The following is a 20,136-nucleotide window of genomic DNA, read 5'->3' as shown; positions in this document are numbered from 1 at the left end:
AAAAAAATCAGAGCTGTGAAATGGACTCCTTGTGCAGCAGTCATGTCAAAGTCGAGTTTTTGCTTTGCTGTCACCAAAAGGATTAACTTTCAGCTGTGTGTCACACATGTCATCCTCCTTTATATTTACTCTGGTGCTCTTTTGTCTGCTCAGCTTCTACTCTGGGCAGCATGCTCAAGTAAGAAAAAAAAAAAACGAATCTTTGCCAAAAAGAAGAAAATGGCACACCTGCTAAGCTGAGTCTGAAACTGAATGATATGACCCCAACTTTTAGGAAAAGAATCTACTTGTTAATTGTGGTTACTCAAATTGTACAGTTACAGAACACAATAACTAGAGTAATCAAGGTGATAACATCTACATACTATAGTGTGCATGGCAGAAGTATAAACATAATTTCTTGAAAAGTTGTAGAGTTTTCTAAAATGCTATAAAAACATAAATACAATTTGTTTAGTTAAACCTTTTAAACAGACAAGTCTAAATAAAATATTTTCAGTGTTTAATGAGGAACATCATCAGCATCATTTTCCTTGGAAAAAACATTAAAAAATAGAAAAATTGATTCCAGCAAAACTCAAGAAAATAAAAATAAACAAAGGGCACAGATTAAAGAAAAATCAGCTCTAGTAGATTAACCTGCAGATGGTACAAGATGAGAGCGTCAGGATTGGATATAAAAGAAGCATCCACTTAACGATGAATTTTGGCTCAGTATGTGCCGAGATACGTTCAAATCTTCAATAAGAGCTGAAAAAAATCTATCAGTGGAAAACTTTAAAGAAGTTCGGTTTTCATCATCCACATTGCACAGGACGTTTTTTTAAATCTTAATATGTCAAGGACAAAAACCACTGTTTATGTGTGGCAACCTTTAAGTCTTCAGGTGGTGTCTCATGGGGGTCTAAACCATGCCGCTATGCCTGAAGAGAACCATTTAAAGTTGTTTTTGTTCAACACAGTGTTCAGCCATTTTTCAAAACATCATAATCAAGTAAGAAGCCATATGGACCACAATAAGTGGCGTCACTTTGTTGTTACGCCGTGTTGTGAGAGCAAAGTTAAGCAGCTATTATCGAATGGCTATTAATGAACTTTTTTTCCCATTGAGGATGATGTTAGCAGACTTAACACTTTCTTAACCAGTTCAGCCCTTATGTGGTCAAGTTCAAGTTCTGGTGTATTGGTAAAGCACATTTAAAAATAGTGAGTGTTGCCCAAAATCTCTGAACAAATGTAAAGAAAAGTAGATGACAGGAAAAAAATTATTTAAAAAAAAAAACAAACAAACAAAAAACTATTTAAAAAAACATATTCATTAAATTATATAAAATTTCAAAAAATGAAAATTTACCCAATTTTAAAAAATCATCTTAGAGCTAAACGCCAATGTCAAGAAGTGAGTTATGAGTAAAATCCGAAACTGATGACATCAGATGACTAAAAAGAGCTCATTCCATAATTTTGGGGCAAAACTGAAAAAGATTGATCCCTCCTGGAGACACGTTCAGTCAGGGGAACCTCCAGGAGCAACATAGAGGAAGATGTCTGATTAGAAGTTCGGACAAATAAAGGAGAAGCCAAATCATTCCCTGCTTTATTAATAAGACTTTAACAGCTAGGTCAGGTCAGACAGCAATATAATGAAAAATGTGTGCTTGTTGGTGCTCAATACCTGTATAATTTTCCAAAATCCAGGTTTACAAACCTTCAAACTTACAACTGGCAAAGATATTGCTACCTAATTCAGCTTAGCGCCTCATTTACTATGACCAAGACAGTCCATAGCCACATGTCACAGGTGCAGAAATTAAAAGCATTCAGCTCTTCAGAGGTTTGTAAATATTTTGTGGAAGGATGGATATCAGACCTTGAGCTGTGGAAAGTGCCCCAAACAAATTATTTCCTTTTTATGTCACAGGTGAGTTTAAAAAATAGGTAGAACAAACAATGTTGAGGCAGTGTAAGAATTAAGGAATGTCACGATGTTATATTTGAGGGTTAACGTTACAATGACTGTGAGGAGGGAGGAGACATTGCTATTTTATAACTCTTTATTGACACCACAATGAATAAGTCCTTAACACTGAAATTGTCATCATCATCGTGCATTTATGAAGGTTTAATCTGTTAATATTCAACCACATTCAACATACCAAGAAACTTACAATTTTTTATTTCATTTTTGGACACCAACAAAGTGTTCACTACACAGCTGAGAGCTCTCCGATAGCTTCTAGTTATCTAGATTAAAGGCCTCAACCCATTTAGCCCATCATTTAGTCAGCTTTTGTTTAGGGTTCTTTTATTTTGAAAATTTTTGAAAATTATTTTACACAATAATAGGAGAAACAGTCATCAACCATTGTGGCTAACCAAGCAGCTAAAATTTTACAACTAGCAAGGAAAATGGAGACTTAATTCTCAGTAAAACATCCTCAGTTAAAACCAATTAACAAAGTGAATTGAAAGAATGATAAAACAGTAACAATCATGAATTAATCCCAATTCTTCCCTGTTTGTACTGTTGAATTAAAAGAAAAAAAACAAGATGGGGATCAGTGAAGACACTGAAAATATTTTTTCTGGACTGAATAATTAAATTACAGTAAAATTTGCATTGGATTTTAGGAAATTTTCCTTTTTTCCTTTTTTTTTTTTTTTTTTTTTTCACAAAAATGGGGGTTGTCCTAACAATGAAACATGTGTTTCATTAGAAAAATTAGGCCCTTTGGTTTTTTTTTTAAAGCCCAAACCCTGAGATTTATCTAAGACTGAATTAATAGAACCGACTATAGGCTTAAACAGGAATGGCTCACTTTATCATATTAGATACATGGTGGTAGTGATCACTGTGCCTAGCTTTGCTAGTTAAGCTAACAATGATGATAAGCGTATAATATTTGATATTTCAGTGGCAGATTTGAGCAAAAGTTCTCTTGAAAGTTGTTTTGGTCTGTGGAAGGTTTAGGTTCAAGCATTTTTAATGCAGCTACACAAACAATGGGTGTAAAATCCAATTTTGATGCCCATTCTTGAAAGTTTACATGAAGCTGTTTATTAAAAGCTATCAAAATTGATTTAGGTAAACTAAGGAAGGGTACGTTTTAAGTGAATTTTGACAAACTTCTCAGAAAACTATTGACATTTTAGACAAACTTTTGCCTCAATCTGCAAATGCCAACTTGGACTTTAAATAGAAAAGGTCGATGTTTATGTTCTGCACTGAACCTCGCTTTGTACATGCTTCTTCATTAATTGTAGCAATTATGCACAGAGACAAAAAAAATGAAAGAAGAAAGTCTTTAGCTGTGAATGAATACTTTTCCCCTTAGGGATGGTTTTATAGATGTGGATTAAGCCTTGACCAGATTATATTTTTGGTTGCTGTCTACAGAAAATTTGTTTTTGTCAAATGTGTTAATGTCTTTCCTCTCTTGTGTTATAATCACAACAATTTACATTTAGTATGTGCCACTAGTTGACACAAGAATTTTCCATTTGTCTGCAAAAACATTGCTGTGGTATTCAGCATTTAAACAAGATTTCTTCACCAGACAAATAACTGCAAGGCAGAGCAACACCCCTTAATCTTGCTATGAGATTAGACTTGATCAAAAACACAGTCTGAAAAACAACACTTGCCTCTGTAGCTCGCAGAGGGATGCCTTATATGATATACATAACAAAGCAGAACCCTATATATGTACATAATAAGAATTTGATCTCTTTTCCACAGCTAGTAAAATATGTGATTTCTATAAATGCCTCATTGCTCTACTGACCTGGATCTTATCAAAACCTAATGTGAATTACTCCTCTTAAGCATAGTATCTCTTGTAATTACATTTAAGCTATATTTCACTCTCTAAATTAATAAGTGTTGTCACTTTTCTATTAATAATTGGTACGTTTGGACTTTCTTTTGTGTTGCTGTTATTGTTGTCACTGATGTAATTTAGCAGATCCAAAGGTGGCTCCCTACACACATTAATGGGATAGTTACAGGGAGTGGGCTGATAGATGGTATACCTGGTATGATGGGGCATGTTATAAGGAATAAAAATAGTATCTAGGCCAGGTAATACCCTTTATGTTAGTCAAAAATAAATATCCATTGCAAAGAATAATGCAGTTTGGGAACAGAATTGTTAAACACCTGAATCTGACTGCTGTTTGGGTTCTGTTGTTCTTTAGTTGTCACTGTGAGTTTACTGTAATCTAATGTGTTGGAGCTTAAACCATTGAGGTGTGCCTTAAATAATAATTTTCTTTTTCTGAACCAATGTGGCTGTGAGTTGTGCTTTCTTTCATTGTGTTCCTTATTCTGAATCCTCATGCAGAGTGGTAAATAAGTGGGGGTGCCCCACTTAATTAATATAATTATTGGTGTAATGGGAAAAACTTGAATGTGCAATGCTGGCTATTCTCCACGTGCCTTAATATAATGCTGCCCCCTAGGGTTGGATGGCTGGTAGTACTACAAGTAACTGACAGGAAGATTACATTACCTATTACAGTGTAGAAAAAGAAGAGTGGCTTAATCAAAAACATGAGCAAGCAACATATGTTTACTACATCAATCAAAAGGAAAGAAGTGCTGGTCGTTTGGATTGCTTTTCCTGTTCCCCTTTGTTCCCCACACTTATCCACAGTTTACACATTGAGGATCACAACTTCTCTAGGTCACCTAGAGGGTACTGTCCCTGCTCTCTTCCACAGCAGACTAAGCTGAGGCAGCACTTTTCCACATTAATCGCTGAATGGGAGAAGGGATTTTCAGCTGGTAAATGCTGTCAGATCTTATCGAACATCGACAGATATGCAGCAAACCTCAGCAAGTTTTAAAAAGATGTTTTAGTTATGTACGCACTTAAAGATTTCCATTATTCCCAGTGTTCCCAAATTCAGAACAGTGAGGGAGTGGATGGATGAAATTATTGTTCTAGTTGCAGAGATGCAGTTTGTTTTGGACCTTTCCCAGTTTTATCGATGGAACTCATCAATAAAACTGAGACTAAGGCGTGTCTAATCCATACCAAGTAAGACTCAAACATTGTTAGAAGCAAGATTTTCTCTGCAGGGATTAAACACTTATCTGAACTGCAGCATCATACCTCATTGTATGCCATTTTATATCCATTTCTCTTTAAGTACACCCCATTGTTACTTGTTTAGATACATAATGGCCTATGGTATAGTAGCGGTAGAAATTAATTTAGTGTTACTGGAAATTTTATGAACAGAGGCTTAACTGTGAAATTCCCAGGAACAGGAAATGCTGTTTAGGGCTAATTATCTTCCCTAGCAGTACATGGTATAACTGAGTGGGGTTTTTTTCTTTATTTAAGGTGAATGTTACATATGCTTGATTGTAAAAAGCATCACATTTAACCAGTGTAAAATAACAAAACATGCAAATTTTGTTTGTTTAGTTTCATTCTGCTAATGTTGACCGTTGACAGAAAAAAAAATCAAAGAGCAGCTAATGCTATTTGCTAATAACTAGCTACATAAGCAACACATTTTTAAACCCCAAGACAAAAGCCTGCAAAGACCTTAAAAATTTTAATTTAGCTGAAATGAAAATGGAAATCAAATGATATAATGGAAGAAACCAGGAAGTTAGCACGCAAGGAGAGACAAGACTACAAAAAGAAAAAATACTATAAGAATTAAAACCAAACTAAGCTAAAACTGGGACTGGTGTGAATATGTGAGAAATATACAGTACATAGACTATTATTTAGTCACCCTGTCGAATAAGACCACGAGACAGAAATAAGATCCAGTGAGAGATACAGGATGGCTGTGGTTCAGGTGTCGGAGGTAGCACCCACTAATCAAAGGGTTGGTGGTTTGAGCCCCACATCCTCCAATCCACATAATGAAGTGTTGTTGGCCAACACACTGAACATCTGGTGTTGAAGATAGAGTGACAGAACGATTTGGAGATGGGTTGAAATGAGGCTAAAGCAGCATTAATATGGTTTATATAAATTCTGGGCTAATTACACATAAGTTTATCACCGTCATATCTGGTGGCCATCAATGTTGCTTGTCAGGCAGAGAAAAAAATAACAGGGTGGAAATGTTGTATTTATCTACTTCATTTTCAAAGGGTAAACTTCTTGTATTTTAATTACTATAATTTTTTCTTTTTTTGTCTCTCCCATTTTAATTGGAGGGAAAGAGCATGTAAACACGACCTGTTATGTTACCATGGCAAATTGTTTGGGAATAAGGCTGTGTTAGAGAATTGCTCTTAATAAAAAGAGGGAAAATTTAATAATGGACTAACTTTACTATCCTAGCCACTGCAGGACACCTAATGTGCAAAGGAAAGGAGCTAAAATCTGGATTAGAAAGAGCCCAAAGGAACCAAGAATCAAATTTATTAGTTAATGTATTTTTGTATAGAATTCTAATGTGTTTGTTCTTAAGAGTTTTTTGACTGAGTTGACCTTGACTGTCATGAGACCAGAACTAGAGGAGAAAGAATGTGAGCAACTAAGAGCCAACATTCCTGTTGTACAGCCAAGATTTCCATGACGATATAGAGTTCCCAGTCAGATAAGGATGACTGATGACAAGTCAAGAGAGACATTATTAGCTGGTTTCAATTTTTAGGACATGCTGAGTAGAATGTTGATGACCAAGCTAAAGTTGATAAAAAATAAATAAATAAATAAATAAATATTTTGCCACTTGCACAACAAAAGATACTAAATTTACAGTATATAAAGTTGTAAGGAAGATGAAAATGCTTTTTTTCTGCATACACATATACTTATACTGCATATATATATATATATATATATATATATATATATATATATATATATATATATATATATATATATATAAAAAGACAGACAGACAGACAGACAGACAGATAGATAGATAGATAGATAGATAGATAGATAGATAGATAGATAGATAGATAGATAGATAGATAGATAGATAGATATACATATATATATATATATATAGAGAGAGAGAGAGAGAAATATGGCAGCACAGGAGCAGGCCCTGAGCACCAGCACGATTGAGGCTACCATACCAGGCAGGATCCCAGGTGCAGATTATGCAAAGGAGCCCCTGAAACAATCCAGCACCTCACACCAGGGTGCAAGATACTGGCAGGCAAAGAATACATGGAGCATCAAGTAGTAGTACCAAGTAGCTGGCATAGTGTACAGGAACATCTGTGCAGAATATGGACTGGAGCCCCCTAAGTCCCAGTAGGAAACTCCCCCAAGGTGGTGGAAAATGAGAGGGCTAAGATCCTCTGGGACTTTCAGGTCCAGACAGATAAAATGGTGGTGGCCAACCAACTGGCATGGTGATCATGGATAAGCAGCAGAGGAAAGACGTAGTGATCGATATATTCATCCCCAATGATGGAAATATCAGGAAAAAGGAGCATGAGAATCTGGAGAAGTACCAAGGCCTCAAGGAAGAACTGGAGAAGGCCTGGAGGGGGAAAGCAACAGTTGTACCCATAGTGATTGGAGCACTGGGGGCCGTGTCCCCCACACACTGGAGAAGTGGCTCCATCAGATACCTGGTGAAACATCAGGCATCTCTGCCCAGAAAAGTGCAGTCCTAGGGACAGCTAAGACACTGTGCAGGACCCTCAAGCTCCCAGGACTGTGGTAGAAAACCGAGCTTGAGAGATGAACAGTCACCCGCCCTACCCTGGGGAGATGGGAGGGGTGGGTGAGAGAGGAGTTTTATATGTATAAATAAACCTGCAGGATGACTCAGTGACTGTGTCACATGCAGAACATACGGAGCAGAACGTCTTCAGAGAAGAGTAATCATGCCAAAGTGACCCCGCCCACACAAGGCAAGAGGCAGGCCAGAAGGACCCTGAGACCCGGGTAACCAGAAGCCACCTACAAGCACAGACCCCAACCATCTCGTCCCTGAGCCAACCACGCAGCCACCTAGGAGGTGGCAGAGGGGGGCCCCAGCCAGAGTACCCCGCAGTCAGGGGGGTCTCATCAAAAATGAAATCAGTTCTTAATTTTCACATTTCCAAAAACTCCAGAAAATTTTATGAAAATCTGTCCATAACTTTTTGAGTTAGCTTGAACACAAACAGACAAACAAACAAATGCCAGATAAATGGGTAAATAAAACATAACCTCCTTGGCAGAGGTAACTATTTCTTAGTCTGTTGCTGACATAAGACTTCATGGTGTGTGTCTCGAGGTGTAACACAGATATGGAACAAGAGACTTCAGTTGCAACTCATGTTTATTCAGGAAACAAATTCATACTTCCGCACCTTATGTATGACCTGCCATCTCTGGGTCTTGATATAACAGTAAAAAAAAGAAACATAAAAACAGTAACAACGGTTGTCAACATAAATACATCAAACCACTGCTTGTGCCTGCCTCAGTCTGCCGAATAGAAAAAGGGTTTCTTTCAAACATTCCCCCACAAGGGGGCAACAACAGAATAATAACAGCTTCCCTTACTGCACTACAATCCTCTGCCTTATCAGGAAACAGCAGACACATAAAAAAAAGCTTTAATGCACTCCCTCTCCTCCCCACCAACATGATCAGTGTTAGGCACGCTTGTTTTCACGGCTGATGTTGGATAAACTGATTGTTTTATAAGAAGGCTGTGCCGCAGTGACAAGGGAATGGTGGTCTTCCTCCTGTCCTCATATGAGAGCCCAGTTGGTTAGGAATGAAAACGTAAAGCTGGAGGTCACTTAAAGCGCTGTTATCTGAAAGCAGGCTTTTGTTATTTTTTTAAACATGTCATTGCGTTTCATCTTTGTAGAGCTTTCTGAGTTATAAAGCTCTTCATTCCAAGGTAAAGTTACGCTAACAAGGGACGGTTAATTCTTTCTGAATTCTGATCCAATTCTCATCTTTTCTATCTGCCATGATAATAATTTTAGGATTATAGGAGCACCGGAAGCAAATGCAAAGGACGGTTTCTTGCAATGTTCTTACGCAGCAATGATGAAGTGCAGGAAATATAAACTGACATAAACCTTTTGGGGAATAAAGAATAGTAAAATGCTTGTTATACTTCCTCTTTCTATTCTTTTGTCTCCACTTCTTTAAGCAGATGTGTCTTATCGTCTTTTGTTTTCTTTTAAAACATCAATAACCAGTACAGTATATCATGGAAATGGTACTCATCAAACGCCTGAGAGGTGGAGGTGGAAAAGGAACATGGATCACGTCGCCCCTATCAATGTGGCCCATGCAGGTCCATGTCCAAAAGCCCTCCCTCTCTCAGAATTGATAAATACATTTTGCTTGGTCCAGTAAACCCAAACAGGCTGCAACAACATCATTCACAAAGCTACATTACATCTACCATATATACAATGCCACCTAGAGCTAATGAATGGTACCGCATGGTAATTCCTGGCTAATGCGGGTTCTAGTGTTAGGTTTTGCTGACTATGGAGAAAAGCAGGCTACTGAAAAAGGGGGGGTGACATTGAAAGCCAAACAGGATGAAAGAACAACAGCATAATTTAGAGAAAATCAATATCCGTTTTCCTTTGAGAACAAAGTTTGCTTTCTGTCTTGGTTTAACGTGATGATGCGAAGATTTACTCATGTATTCCGACATGACCACAGTACCAAGAGGAAGATGTTTTAGATGAGGCAAACTCGGTGTGGTGTGATGTGCTTATGTGGTAATTCCTGACCACTTCAGCTCTCTCAAGGAAAAGGGATACAATTCTCCTCTGGGCATAGTAGCATTGTGACAGGTAAGGCATGAGGATTCAGTGTTTTGCTTTTTTAGAAATTTAACTAATCATGGTCTTCTGCATCTCCTCCGTCCTGTTCCCGTTGAACCCCCCCCCCCACCCCACAATCTTGCACTCTGGTTGTTTTATTCTGGGAACGTCCCTTCGAACTCCTGGTGTCTAGCTGAGAGACGTGATGTTGGAACGGCCACCAGGGGGCACTACAATACGACGGCCAGCAGGCCTGATGGGGACTTCATCTGGAGTAGGAGGACCTGGGCAAGGGGACAGAAAGATAAGAGTGTATTACATGGGAAAAGAACAGAGAATTAGCAAATTAAAAAAAAAAAAATGAGGTCAAGTTTTTCCCAAATGCAGAAAAACTTGATTCCTTGGCTGAAGACCAATTCCTGCCTCGCTTTTCCAACTGGTTTCTGCCTCTATTCAACAAACGTGACAGAGAAGATTTTCATACCAGATTTAAGTAGAGGTAGTTTGAATGTGGCAGTTTTGGCAGACAGGAAGTGACATACCTGATCAATCATTTCGGCAGTGATCAGTTTCATTATGCCGATTGTGCATTTTTAATTAATCCAATTGAGAGTAAACATATCAGTCAGGCATGTCAGGAGTAAACTATTGTCTTTGGGGAACATTTAGGTTGTCAGAATTTCCTTGTTAGTAAATAGTTAAATGTGAACTTTACCGATATTATGAACCTCTTAAAGCTCTAAAAGATAACATGCTTAAACAAATTATTCAGCAAATGAACTAAACTTGCTGCACATCCGTTGCTACAGTAGAAATGCAGTGTGTTGCTTTGATTAATGGAAATTGTATTCATAAAATAAGAATCTCGCAACCCTTCCCCTTCTTGAAACTAATGTCATCACTTGCCAAGTGTTTCATTTTTGCGCAACAGATAATAGCTCTCATGCCATCAAGTCACACATTAATTATCACTGAACACTCATATAATTAATTTCCAGGCAGTGGAGGATTTAAAGACATCATTATCTGTTACATCTAACAAGTGCCATTAAATTGACATGTCTAGTAAATTTTGGCAGACTGTGCTGTATGGGGGTAGCTGAAATGTTAACAAAAGATGCTCAAGTTTGACATAAAGAATAATGTTTCCGAAGAATGAGCCAGATCGTCTGCAGAAACCAGTGATCACTGAGCATTTAAATGGAAAGTGGAATGATGTCAGCCTATGATGCACTGATTCTACTCAAACAATCCTTCCCATCTCCATCCAGACAAGTAAATCAACTCTGCAGGAGGTAGCCTAGGAAAGCTAAAACAGACAGGACTCACATTCTCAGAGCATGCAAACATATGTGTACACACAAGAATGTACAAGCACATAGCTATTACAAAGGCTGGGAAAAAATAAGGAGTAGTCTCACTCCCCTCAAAATGTACTCAAAATTTGGAAATTCTTTCCACGGAAGGTCACTTTTTTTCCTCTTCAGTGAAGTACTGCATCAGCTACGCTTGTAAAGGCAGGTCACTCAATATTGCCAAAGGTCAAACACTGTTTTACAAACTTTAAACTCAGTTATCACCAATTAAATTACTACCTGTATTAAAAAAGACTGGTGGAACTATAGTAAACACAGCAGTGGTTTGGTATGACTTCCTTTAAAGCTCTTACAACTGATTTAGGTGTACATATGGACTTATTTAGTTTGTCAAGGAGGACAGAATTAAAAGTGGTTGCTGCGTCTGACAGTAAAACAGTGGAAACAATGAGAATCAGGTACATGATTATTCCACATACATTAAGTATCACTGTTTACTGAAGTGATTAATATAATTTTGAGCATTTGTTGTCTAATTCTAAGATAATCCTTTGATGATCTGACATATGGGCCCAATCACACTGTCACTCTGCTGCTCTGCAGAATGGAACAAAAACACTATTGTGATCCCTCACATTAGTTAGGCCTTCCTAACAGACCGTGTCCAGATGTCTGGACTCAAATGTTACGTTTAAAGCCTTAAGCCAAATTTCACCCAGCATGACTTTCAATAGGAGCAACTGTCAGAAAACGTTGTTTTTACTGTAGTTTAATCTATCAAAGAAGCTGTAATCAAAGGTCAAAGCTATTGAAGCGATTTAATTTGGGAGTTTTTAGGTTTAGTAACAAAGGTTATCATTTAAGGGGGGGGGGGCTAACACACATTTTTTAGAGATGATTAAAAGGAATGACTCATTTCACTGAGTGAGGAAACTCAAACAATAGCAGTAATTTATCAAGTAGAGTAAAAACACATTTCCAAATATACTCCCTGACCAGTGAGTGTACATTATTCATAAACAGCCTCAGCCAAGTTTGGACACTTTCATCTGGTTCTGTATTTATTTTGTTGAGCATAAAAGTGATGTAATCAGAAACGAGAGTGGCTAAAACAGAAGCCATGACTAGCTGAGTCTATCTCTGATAAGAGTGCTGTCTCTCAAAACTGTCCAAAATCCCAAATAGGTGTTCAGTTAAGTCAGGGGTGCCAAACTCAGGTTTTTGTTGTTTCCCTGCACCAATGCATCACACCTGATTCAAATCAAATGGATGCAACAGCTTCTTGTCAACCCATTCATTCATTTGGGCCAGGTTTGTTGGAGCAGGGAGACAACAAAAAACCTGCAGGATACTTGCCCCCGAGGACTGGAGTTTGACACCTGTGAGTTAAGTGGTAATCATCAGGATACAGGAACCATGCCATCTTGTATCATTCAGGCCTGAGGATGGGAGCATGATCACCCTATAGAGAACACTCTTATCAGGATGGACCTGTTAAACCATGAAATGACAGATTTCTCTCAGAACCACTTAAATGACTCCGGTGAGGTCAAACTGCAAGCAAAATATCCTCAATATCTAAACACAGTCCTTGGAACCTATCACTGGAGGGCCAAAGGTAACGTACAGTACACTTTGTAGGATTTTATTTAGAAAGATCATTTAACTCTATGGCAAAGTATTTAAATGCAATAAAAAAATAGAAAATTATGAGTCTTGTAAGATAAGATGTGATAGTCAAAAGCATGCCACATGGTGTACATCACAAAATATGTAAGCAAGATGAAACTGGTCAGATAATCTAATGCTCAATAGCTGGGAATGAATCAAAACATGCCAAAGATACACATGACTGTTAACTTTACAAGTGGAGACTGAGTTTAGACCAAAGGGTCGAGATGGTGGAGCAAAACATGGGGAATACAAGGATGGTTGTTCTATTAAGAAACTGGGCTCACCGCATGGTGCAGGGTTACCTGCTAGACTAAATCCAGACTGATGCAGGTTTCTGACAGGCTGCTTGGTGGGAGAGGTGCGTGCAGACGCCGAGGGGGTGCCACCGCGGGACATGGAGAATTCGGACACAGGCCCATCATACATTCCCCTGGGCACTGCCCTCAGGACCGCCAGCTACAGGTGATGAGGGGAAAAAAATAATGAGAAATAAATAATGTGTTTTATTTGGGTTGACTACATATAACAAAGTCTGCACATGCTAAATATTACACAACTGTTTGTGCAATTGCTATTGTCTAAAAGAAAAATGCATTATTCAGAGAATTTCCTTTGAAGAAATAGTCCCAGATGTTCAAGTCAACACACAAACACATGCTCACAAGCATAGAAATGCGTGATCAAACCCTTTTATTGGTTAGAGCAGAAAAGGCACAAAGTACAGTTTAATCTGCACTTTCATATCATGCTGAAACTACGCTGCAAATGGACAAGCCATCGTCAGTTTGTCTGTCAGTGCCGTGACTCAGTGGAGTCTTGGAAACTCTGTCAAGAGTTAAAAAGAGACATCTGTGAACCAAGGAAGCATAACAGTAACTGCAACCAAGATAAACAGCACACTGTTACTGGAGCTCCATTTTCTCATCAGCAGCCAGCTGCAAATTAAGAAATTGCAGGGAAATGAGATTTTTAGAGCCAGCAGAACGATGCCAAGAGAGCCGAAAGTAGGAGTCGATGTGCTGGTTAAAAAGGACCATTTCTCATGCTTTGAATTTAGCCTGGATACACAGCTGGAAATGTTCCTCTTTTTTTAAAAAAAATTTCTTCTTCCTGGAGTGGTGCAGCTACTTAACTTTGGACATACTGTAGCTGTCTGAGGTTTGACCTTTGTGGTCCTTAAGAATTACAATGAGTGCATTGTGATAGCTGATCTCACTAAAACATTAGTTTGTGCATTTTAATAGTATGTTGAAACCTTTCCAACGATGACTGCACACTTCACACAGAGTTGCTTCCTTTCTAAAATGATCACCAGCCTTCCGCCAGTTTCCATCTGCTTTATCAATACAGAGAAAGAACAGTGACGACAGAGGACAGACGCTGTAAAATCTGCACACGAAGTATGGAGCTTCCTGCTGTAACTTCCTGGAATCTTGCAGTCAACATGTGGCTGCTAAGCGACAAGCAAACCATTGTCCAGGAAAGTCCCTTTAAACCCCCCAGCTTCCTTAAATGGCTCTTCCTGTGATAAAAGCAACTTTCCATGATGGCTTTTGGTACTCTGTATCTCACAAGATGCTTGTTAATCTTAATTGAGAAAACATACTTTGGCAAATGTATTTGAAAGAATTATAAAACATCTGCAATATATGGACCTTATTGTGTACAACATGCCTCTTGTCTAAACTTTGAAAGGTGATGTCAGGCTCAAAGTATCTCCCCAACATCCCTGATAACTGCCCTATCCCTCTGTCCTTCATCCCAACATCTGCTACAAACCAAACCCTCATATTTCACCAAATGTTAAGGCCACAGCTCCTCCATTCCTCCCGCTGTAATCTGTCTGAATGCGTTGCAAACATCCCTTGTGGAATTCTATGCACCAAATATTCTTTTTCCCAACATATTTGCTTCTATTTATGTGATACCTTTAGTGTTATGAGGTCACTGTGGCATATCCTAGCAATGCATTTGTCACAACAACCACTGTGTGCAGAAAGGCTTGTTTACATGTGGTTTTATTTGGACTTTTTTTTTATGTTCAGCAATTCCTGTTCAGTTTAGTGCTGAGGAGCAACAAAATGCAGCAAAATAAAAGCTGTGAAGCTGTAAATAACAGACTGGACAGATGAAGGACTTTGCATTTACCTGCTTCCTGGCTTTAACACGCTTATAGGCGAAGTCCGGGAAGGGAGAACAAGGAATGAAGCGGCCCACTCCAGAGGTGACATGAAGATTTCCATCTTCCAGGATGATCTTACCCTGGCATATCACCACCAGGGGGGCTCCACGGAGCTCCATGCCCTCAAAAACGTTGTACTCAGCAGCCTAAAATAAACATTGATACATTTGGGGAAATGAGTTTGCTGCAGCAGCTAATTAAATACATGTACAAGTAATTCATGACATACTTTGAAGCTTAGTAATGATTACTTTGTCATGTGGGCTTAGATCATTCTTTTGAAACATTATAGAGTCATATGTCTGCCCTTTCGTAATCACTCAGTCTCATGCTTTCTCATTTGTAACTTCAGTTCTTACACTTGTCTGTTTGGCATGCACAAACAGCTGCCATCATCCAGCCGGCCCCTCCTTCACAGGCCTTCCTGCAGTGTCTCCTCCTCCCTCCGCTTTATATCTTGTCCTCTAACTTCTTTCATGTTTCTCTTTCAAGTTACTTGCCGTTATGTTCTTCATTTTTAACCCTTCATTCTCTTCCTCAGCATTTTTTTTCGTTTGGCTTAATGCACTTTCCATCCTCCTCCCATATCTCTAGTGCAAACTTTCTTTCCTCGATTTGTTTGTGATGCTTCCCTCCCCTCATTCCTTTGTTGCTTATTTCCTCTGCACACGGCCCGGTTTTCTGCAGCCGTCCAAATTCAGGCCAGAACAGGACATAACGAAAACTCACAGCGTGCCAAACATGATGTCATATCTAAGCTGAGCGTGTGTTAGTTTGAGCCTGCGTTGCTGCCTGCTCTTGTCTGCGTATCTAAATAGTCTTTCATGCATCAGTGGATTTTTATGTTGACAACATCACTCAATTCAGACCAGATGCAGGTTTAGTGATAAACTGTGAGACAGCAGAGAAAAAGGGAGAGCATTCCCCAGCACACTGTGCAACCAAACACAGCCAGTTATGTTTGGTCTGGCATCTGGGTATCCATTAAGGTAGATTTATTAGCTCAGGGAGCTGCTGCGCTGTTGTCCTCTACTCCTTTCTGTTGTTTCATCTGGAAGGACAACCGGCAGGAAATGAAGGAGTGACATCATTATGTAAGAACCCACAGATCCTCAGTGGATGTAGTCCACATTTAGGGAAGGCGTGGTATTAGTCCAGTTCTCTCTGCTTCAATCGGTTCCTCTATTTGGAGATGGAGCAGTCCTCTGTTACTGCTGATTTAAGAAGTTAAGCAAACCAAACATAAATCTACAGATTGTACTTCATCATTTCTCGACTGCAGTGAACATACTGCAGCTTGTTAGTAAATGCATTCTACTTACATACGTGTATTTTTGTAAAAGGAGGAATGAAAACCTTAATTTCCTGTATGGACACTTCTTCTGCTGTTTAGTGGCCTGTTTGAAGGCCTCTTTGTCTGCGTGGCAGCAGAAACCCCATTTCTCACATGTACCAGGTGTACTTGCTGTGTGTGTGTGTGTGTGTGTGTGTGTGTGTGTGTGTGTGTGTGTGTGTGTGTGTGTGTGTGTGTGTGTGTGTATGAGTGCTTGAAACTTGTGCGTGTGAGGCTTTATGAGGCCGAATGTCCAGAGTGAGGACAAAAAACATCTGGAATGAGATAGTTTAACATGTTTCTCATGTAGATTCTCCTTCAGTGTTTAACTCTGGACACAAGATGGCAAAAAACTGCTTTCAGAAAGTTGTCAAGTGTCATTTAGTGAAGCTAATTAATCAAAATGTGGTAACAATGGTAAACTTTAAAAAAAAGAAAAAAAAAACAGGCTACAGCCTTTAAAAACTAGGTGTCAAGATGTAAAACAGCTAAATAAAGGCCTTGACAAATAAAAAAATAATTTAAAAAGAATCATAGAACAAACAGGATGTAGCTTTTTTTTTTTTTTTAACTATTGTTGTTAAGCTGCAGTTAAGTTTTTTCCCCCCAAATATTCATCAATTAAAACTGAGTACTCTTCCAGCTGTGATTCGTGGTTGCCTTCTTCAAACTCTGTCCATCACATCTGGAGAAATTAGTCAAAGTAAAAAAAGACCAAAAGAGTACAAGAACAGCAAAGACTCTAGCCAAGAAGGAGGATGTAATGAATGGAGCTTGCTTTGTGTTTCTGAATCAGACTGTATTGTTCAGTGGCAGGATTTCTACATACTAGATAACTTGTTTTCTGAAGATGAGGAATATCTCCAGGGTTTATGAGTTTGTTTAAATGTATTTACTGGAACTGAGTACTGAGGAACATTTGGGATTCTCCAAGTTTACCAATCATGAGTGTATTCTGGATGATCTGTATAACAGAAAACTATCTTTGGAAAAGAATTAACTCTAGATTATAAAGTATGTACAGTATGTACAGTATGTGCAGTATGTACGGTTTGCTCCCTGCTGGTTAACTTTTTACATCACTGTAAACATGTATTTTAATGCTTTTCTAAATCATTGCATTGTTAAAATGGAGGGGTTTTGGATTTAGTGAGGCTCAACTTTACATTTAGAGCCGGGTCATGTGACAAATGGAGTAAGTAGAATTAGTGGTGAACATCCACTGAGACTTCATTTCCTTTCAGAGGAACTGAGAGCTTTCTGGATGCTATTCAAAAATGTGCTCTCACTCTCTCTTGCTCTTCAACCTTCCCTCTCTTGCACACACATTTGTAAACACTTATATCACACACTGTAGTTGACTGTCAGTTTCACGAGGTTAAATAAGGAGGTGAAATGTGAAGCAGAAGAAAAATTAATATCGAGAAGAAAAAGCAAACTTTTGACAAAAGTTTGGACTTTTGCACAGACCGAGTTGTGTGTCTTGGCAGTGATGGTGCGAATGGAGTCTGTGTCCCAGATGACCAGGTCAGCATCCGAGCCCACAGCAATCCGACCCTTCCGAGGGTACAGGTTCAGGATCTTGGCTGCGTTAGTGCTGGTGACGGCCACAAACATGTTCTCATCCATCTTGCCCGTGGTCTGAGGAAAGACAACCAAGAACAGGAAATTAGAATTATTTTCCAAAAGAAAATGGGGTGACATATTTACTGGGAATCCTATAATAGTTCTAGTAGTACTAGTAGCAGGTTTACCACCATTGTGTGTAGCAAGCGTGTCTGTTGGTTCTGAAACTGGGTTAATTTCTGAAATAACTGCTAGACTGCAAGATATTAGACTTAAATATGAGAATTTCTAACAAAAAAAAGCTAAAATATTTTCTTTTTCTTTTGTATTTCATAGTTTTATTTGGACAAAGATAGCTTTACACAATATGTGCAATACATCACATATACATCAATCCATCTGCTCTAGTTGCTGGGCAGACTAAAAAGAAATGGTGGAGTGTAAGACAGCTGCTTGTATTTGTTATGCCTAAAATTAGGCAAGACTTATTCAAATATGTTTTAAAGTAATGTTACATAATAAGAAGAAAAGTCTGGACAGCAGATGTGTGCCTTCTGTCGAAACACATTGAATAGCTTTGGGGTGGAGTTTGGCCCTTGTGGTTTTACAAATATTTTTACAGTACAAGCACAGATTTGTGTACAGGGATGTTATTGGTACCAAGATAAGGAGCAACAACTAACCAGGCATGCTTAAAACTGTGGCTGAAACAAGAACTGCCATGACGTAACAAAGTGCTAAGATGCTAACTTGCTAACAAAGTGATAGCAGTTAAAATGCTGGCAAAAAGAAACTATTTGCTGAAAAAGTTACATTTACTTCCGTAAAGAAAAAGTTTTGTCCATCTGTCTTGAAAACCTGTAATAAAATACTTGCTTTCTGTCTGATGCACCTCCTATTGTTCTACCTGAAACTCTTCTCGGTTAGCCATGTGCAACATGCTTCCGTACTTCAGGTTGTCACAGTGACATCTGTATGTTTGTTTTTATTTGTGTATATGTTTTTTTAAAAGCTGTGATATGGAAAAAACTCCTCAAATGCAAAATCAGTGCAGGACAATTAATTACTTTCATCTTATCAACAGGACCTAATCATAGCTTATCTCAGTTAGCCAAACTTTTTGAGCAAACGGGAGCCAGTTTTTCTTTTTTTCTTTTTTAAAATTTTTTTTTTTTTTTATGAAGAACCCACATTTTTTAGGTCTAAACCAGCATATGTACAGGCTAAAACAGCTGTTGAAAAACATATTTGCTTGACTGTGTAAATATTACGTCAGTTTGCTAGGTGGATTGTGTTGCTTATGCTAATCAGCCATGTGGAGCCCTGTGAAATTTTTATATTTCAGATCTCCACTTGTGGGCAACAATACACTGATGGAAACACAGTCCCCTGATGGAAAACTATGTGCTAAAATATGTAATAAAGAGGCGAAGGAAGTTATTAAAGTTCGAGAACATGTAATAGAACTCTCCTTCGCTGAATCATAAAGCCATAGGGTGCCATAAAACAGAAATACAGAACCAGATAATGTATCTTCCTTACAAGTAAGGGTATATTCTCGTCATCTTGTAGCATGTGTTTTCTTAATCCAGTGATGAAATAGTCAGTTAAATGACTTGAAATTAGGTCCACAATGAGCAAGATATTTAAAGAATATTCCATTACTTCTGGAGCTGTCTCAATGGGAAAATATGAGGGCACTGTCAGGAGAAAATTTGCTTAAAATAGGATCTGAAACTCTGGAAAAGATCTAGCCTGACTTTGATTCCAGAAATTTCAGAAATACACTTGACAACAGTCAGCCCAAGTTTGGAGTTTGGACTCTAAGCTGCTACTCTAAAGAAATGACAACCAACATTTTGAAGCCAGAACTGCACTCTGCAACGAGGCTCAAGCAAGGCCGCTTGTTAGTTCCATCCTGATGCAGTGATAACAAGAAAGCACAAAGTAAAAACGAGGGTATGTGCTGCATGAAGGAAAAGTCAGATGTGGAGATTTACTAATACAGGGAAGTTGTTGAAAGGCTCAGAGTCGCCATGAGGCAATTTAAGTGTAATAGATACCTGAGAGGGGCACACGTTGGGAAAAACTGAAAGCCAGATAAAACATTGGGAGGACATACTTCCTTAAAAATAAGAGATCACAAAGATGGTCCACATACTTTGGATGTGGAAAAAAACTGGAGCATGAGCTGGATAGAACAAGCACAACAGACGAAAAGCAATGGCCCTGCCTAGAAATGGATGCTTTCTTTAAGGTTAAAGAGTAGAAACCTAGATATATAATCATAAATCTCCATCTTCTCCTCTCACTTTTAGTCACTTTGTTATTTTTCATT

The 20,136-nt window shown here is 38.4% G+C and overlaps 1 protein-coding gene across 2 annotated transcripts in view; it reads right to left on the bottom strand.

Moving 5' to 3' along the window:
- Positions 1-9,864: 9,864 nt before the first annotated feature.
- dpysl3 (dihydropyrimidinase like 3) overlaps positions 9,865-20,136 on the bottom strand; it is a 32,706-nt gene continuing 22,434 nt past the window's right edge. The window contains exons 11-14 of one of the 2 annotated variants that reach the window (XM_079247827.1): positions 17,703-17,873; positions 14,866-15,045; positions 13,002-13,173; positions 9,865-10,011 (exon numbers count right to left, since the gene is read on the bottom strand). In XM_079247827.1, the coding sequence (XP_079103953.1) occupies positions 9,917-10,011; positions 13,002-13,173; positions 14,866-15,045; positions 17,703-17,873 (618 nt within the window). In that variant the 3' untranslated portion in view covers positions 9,865-9,916. The remainder of the gene's footprint in view (positions 10,012-13,001; positions 13,174-14,865; positions 15,046-17,702; positions 17,874-20,136) is intronic. The other variant, XM_079247828.1, reaches the window with a different exon arrangement.

The sequence above is a fragment of the Telmatherina bonti genome (genome assembly GCF_933228915.1).
Source record: "Telmatherina bonti genome assembly, chromosome: 10".
In the NCBI taxonomy this organism is placed as follows: domain Eukaryota; kingdom Metazoa; phylum Chordata; class Actinopteri; order Atheriniformes; family Telmatherinidae; genus Telmatherina; species Telmatherina bonti.
Note: the sequence above shows the minus strand (reverse complement) of the source record. Positions and strands in the feature narration are given on the sequence as shown.